The sequence below is a fragment of the Aplysia californica genome, unplaced genomic scaffold (genome assembly GCF_000002075.1).
Source record: "Aplysia californica isolate F4 #8 unplaced genomic scaffold, AplCal3.0 scaffold00058, whole genome shotgun sequence".
In the NCBI taxonomy this organism is placed as follows: Eukaryota; Metazoa; Mollusca; class Gastropoda; order Aplysiida; family Aplysiidae; genus Aplysia; species Aplysia californica.
Window position 1 is genome coordinate 752,960 of NW_004797328.1, and position 4,272 is coordinate 757,231.

General features: G+C 43.7%; 1 protein-coding gene across 4 annotated transcripts in view; it reads left to right on the top strand.

Annotated features, from left to right (window-relative positions):
* LOC101864050 (putative peroxisomal-coenzyme A synthetase) overlaps window positions 1–1,795 on the top strand; it is a 25,881-nt gene extending 24,086 nt beyond the window's left edge. For all 4 annotated transcript variants that reach the window (XM_005093108.3, XM_005093111.3, XM_005093107.3 and 1 more), the window contains exon 6: window positions 46–1,795. In XM_005093108.3, coding sequence (XP_005093165.1) covers window positions 46–530 — 485 coding nt within the window. In that variant the 3' untranslated portion in view covers window positions 531–1,795. The remainder of the gene's footprint in view (window positions 1–45) is intronic.
* Window positions 1,796–4,272: the final 2,477 nt, after the last annotated feature.

Here is a 4,272-nt window from a genome sequence, read left to right on the forward strand (position 1 = left end):
CTCCCCCTCCCCCTTTCTCACTTTTCTTTTATTTCTCGCCCTCAGCTTATCTTTTGTTTAAGGGCTACTACATCCAAGGGGAGATAAAACCATCTGGGCTGTTCACGACCGACGGCTGGTACCGGACGGGAGACAGAGGCCTTCTGGACGCCCAAGGAAACTTCTGCTGTTATGGTCGGTCCGGTGACGTCGTATCTGTTGGAACAGCCCTTGTTTACACCAGCTGGCCCGAGTCGGTGCTCTGTAAATCCCCGGATGTTGTCGATGCTGTGGTTACTGCTTTACCGGACGCAGACGAGCGGGGACAGTTATGCGCATGCGTAATCACTCGAGCAGGAAGTGACGTAGATGAGGCTCGGTTAATCGATTTCTACAGGAACTCCTTTATGTCTGCTGATGACAACTCGAAGGGTTTTTATCCGAAGCTACATAAGATCTTCTTCTTTGATGAATTCCCTCAGACAAGCTCTGGGAAATTGTACAAGAAAAAGTTGATTTCTCTTATCGAGGAGAGAGTTCGCGGTCAGTGATTTCTTGGTGTGTGCGTGTGTTGACTTTTGAGTTGAGATAGTTTCTGTGATTTCGTCCAGACAATCTACCGTCAGAATCCAAACAAACTGTTAAAGCTGAGCAATTGTGCTAGTGAATTTCCGATCGTAACTTTTGTTCTGTTTGTTTGTTTTAGTAGGTTTTGCAACATTTGCAGAACCTAACAACAAAGGTAACGAAAGGAGGAAAATGGAAAAAAGAAGGAGAAGTAACAGTTTAAAGAGGCATGACAGTGAAAGTAAATAAGGCTATTTCAGAACAGGTTCATGCATGACGGACCCTAATTCTGACCGCAATAATGATGATAACGGCAAAAGAAGGCGGGAATGCGAAAAACAAGGTCATACCCTTAAACAATCAATCTAGTAGCCTAATTGCTGACAATCACCTTACATAGCCAAAATCGGGTAGTTCTCCTTGATTTCGTCTGCAAGATTTCCGTTTCCAGTCCGTTGGAATCCCATTATCCAGTGCCTTTGGGAAATCCCTTTGTTTACCAGTGCCTTTAGGGAATTCCATCTATTAACCAGTGCCTTGAGGGAGAGCCCAATGTAATGTATAAAGTGCAGAAGCCTGCTTAAATGTCCCTTAGATTTCATGATCTACCTGAACGAAGGAAAGAGAGATATCCGCAATGTCCTTTTCCGGAAGCTGAAAACGTCCTTAAATGTGGAAAGCATGTCAGTTTAAAGGCATCAGGCAGTCAACATGCGATTTCAAAATAGATATGACAATATTACATTAATATGCTTATTAGACTTGATTTACTGCATTAAGTGATCATTCTTTTTTCGGTGCCTGGCTCTAATTTTGTGCCTGCCGAATTGGGTCAAACGCTATTTTTGTATCCGATTATGTTATTCACAAAATTGTAATTGCAGTTGATGATTTTCCAAAATCCTTATAAATAACAAGACGGAAAGCAATGCTTTTTCACTTTTTCTAAAAATCAATGTTTATGCTCATACATAGTAATCGTCAGACATCAGGGATTTGCTATGTTGACGCAGTTTTTCCATTGAAAGTTGTATTTCTTTTGGTTTTGTGAAGTTATGACCACTTCTGCTTAGAAGCAATGTAAATTATGTGTCTGCGTCTTTTCATACAAAATTGTTACAAAAAGATTGAACTTTAAGCCACTACACAAAAAAACATACATTTGACATTTCCAGTGAAACCCTTCGTCAGCACACACACTCACACACTCACACACACACACACACACACACACACACACACACACACACACACACACTCACTCACTCACATACACAAACACACACTTACGTACACACGCACACACGCACACACACATGCACACACGCACACAAATGCGCTCTTAGAATTTCAATAGTACACTACGTGTTTTGTTTTAGTAAGGGTTTTTACTGCACTTGCAACTCAATTAGGTCAAATAAAAACGAAAATTAGAAGTGTTACAAGAGAGTAACACACACACAAAAAGAGGAGAGGTAAGGGCGATATATGTTTAATTGGAAAGAAGGAGGAAACCACATTAACTGAGCACCCATCAACCACCCACAATTTATTGTGTGAAGCAGGACTTCTCCGGCAATGAACATGGGCAGTTTTAAAAGGTCCTTGGTGTGTTCGAAGTGTAAATAGTATGTCTAGTTTTGTTGTTGCTGTTGTTGTTTTTTAATTAAGCGCGAATGTAATGTACGTATTGTGTTCTATGACTCATGCCCGTCATATTGTTTATATTATGCAGTGTGTGCAAAATACATCGTGGCTTGAATATTAAACTGAATTTAAAAACACTTTTCGTTTCGCATTGCATGTCTATCGGTTGAATTACCATGTTATGTGAAAGTAAGGACTTCAGCGAACTAGTGTATTGGAGAGGGCCTAGTATGGTGTGCTGATATGACTCTTTATGTGTATATTTTGAGTCGCAGATGCTGGTTAATTATTTCTTGCTGACAATTTATTCTTCCAATGGAGAATAGATAACGTGTATCTAATATTTCTGTATCTTCGAGATTTAGCCACGGAGTAAATACGAAAAATATTGTTTGCAGACCCATGAAGTTTGTTGAAGGAAAAGTAATTTAAATAGAGAAATGATTTGTTTCATAGTAAAAAAAAAAGAGAGAATAAAAAGGTTAAGCCACCTGTTACGAATGTCACCTAGCCAGCCAACCAGCCAGTCAGCCTAGAGAGCTTTTAACACTTATAGAACTTGTACTCTGCTGTAAAGGAAGAGATAGACCACGCTAAAATTAATTGAGGAAGTCGAGGAAAGTCTGAGAAATTACGATATCCCACTTGAAAGAGCAGCAGAGCTGGCCTACCGTAGAAAACTGCATCTCCCCTCGACGCCGGCAACAATAGAGGAAGTCAAAGTAAAGTAAATATTGATCCGTTTTCACACATCACGATGGTAATGTGGAAAGGTGGCAGTAGGATAATGACGTTGAAAGGCAATGTTGACGTTGAACGGGTATGGTTATGTTGAAAGGTGATCGTGATGTTGGAAGGTGGAGGTGATGTTGAAAGATGATCGAGATGTTGAAGGAGACGATAATGTTGCATTGTGACGGTGTCGTTGAAAGTAACGGATCGAACACAACTAGTGGCAAAAACATCTATGGCAAAACAAGTTCACAGAAAACAAGTGTGGTCGTTTAGAACGTATCCGACCCTATCACCCTAAGTACAAATCGAGTCATTCAATACCACACTTTTAACTCAATAAGGAAGTAATGGACCCGTGACCAGAGTGCACGCCCCGTCCTCAATGAAATAAGCGGTGAATTGGTAGAGAGAGGGGTGGGATGGGGTGGGGAAGGGGATTGAACAAAGAGCACACTGGGCATTTTGGTTAGACGAACATCTTCTCCAGAGGTCGTACATGAATAGACGTTACTTTAAAAAAATGGTTGCTGTTTTATGCCACCGTTTTCGAAAGTCAGATAGGAGGAGGAGGAGGAGGAGGAGGAGGACAACGTGGAGGAGGAAGAGGAGGAGGAGGAGGAGGAGGAGGAGGACAACGAAAAAGAAGAGGGGAGGAGGCAAAAGAAAAGGAGGAAAGTAGGACCAAGACGGGGATGAGTTGGGGGTGGGGGTGGGGTGGGAGGGCGTATAGTTCAACAAAGGTGTAAGTACTTACCATGCCACTGAGCCTTCCACTGATGCGCGTGAGATTTGGTCGTCTTCATCCACGGAAAGGGCAGAGGTTGTTGTTGCTGTTGCTGCTGTTGTTGTTGTTGCTGTTGCTGCTTGCTGTTGTCGCCGGTGGAATCCACATTGTGTCCCTGAACCCGTGAGCTGGGAGTCTGTACCATGCCTTGAGTGTGAGCCGGTGGAGGTTCGCATCCCGTCGGTAGCCCCGAGGCAAGAGCGGCGTGTGTGTCTATGTGAGGTACCGAACCAGAGGTCAGGTGGGCGGGGATAGGGGTGGAGGCGGACCCGGACGGGGAGACGCTTAGTGGAGGGTGAGGGGTGGTGGTGCTCGGGTCTAACAGGGACGGGTGAGCCAGCACCCCATTGTTGTTTGTGGTTTGGTTGCTAGGCAACCCGCTGTGGTGGTGAGAGTGTTGATGCTGTTGTTGTTGCTGTTGCTGTTGTTGTTGATGATGATGGGGATGGTGATGTTGGTGTTGCTGGTGTTCTTGCTGTTGCTGTTGTTGACCGCAGGAGCTTGGGTTTCGGTGGTTCAGCACAAGCCCGTTCATACCCCCGTGGTGTAGTTGCTGCTGC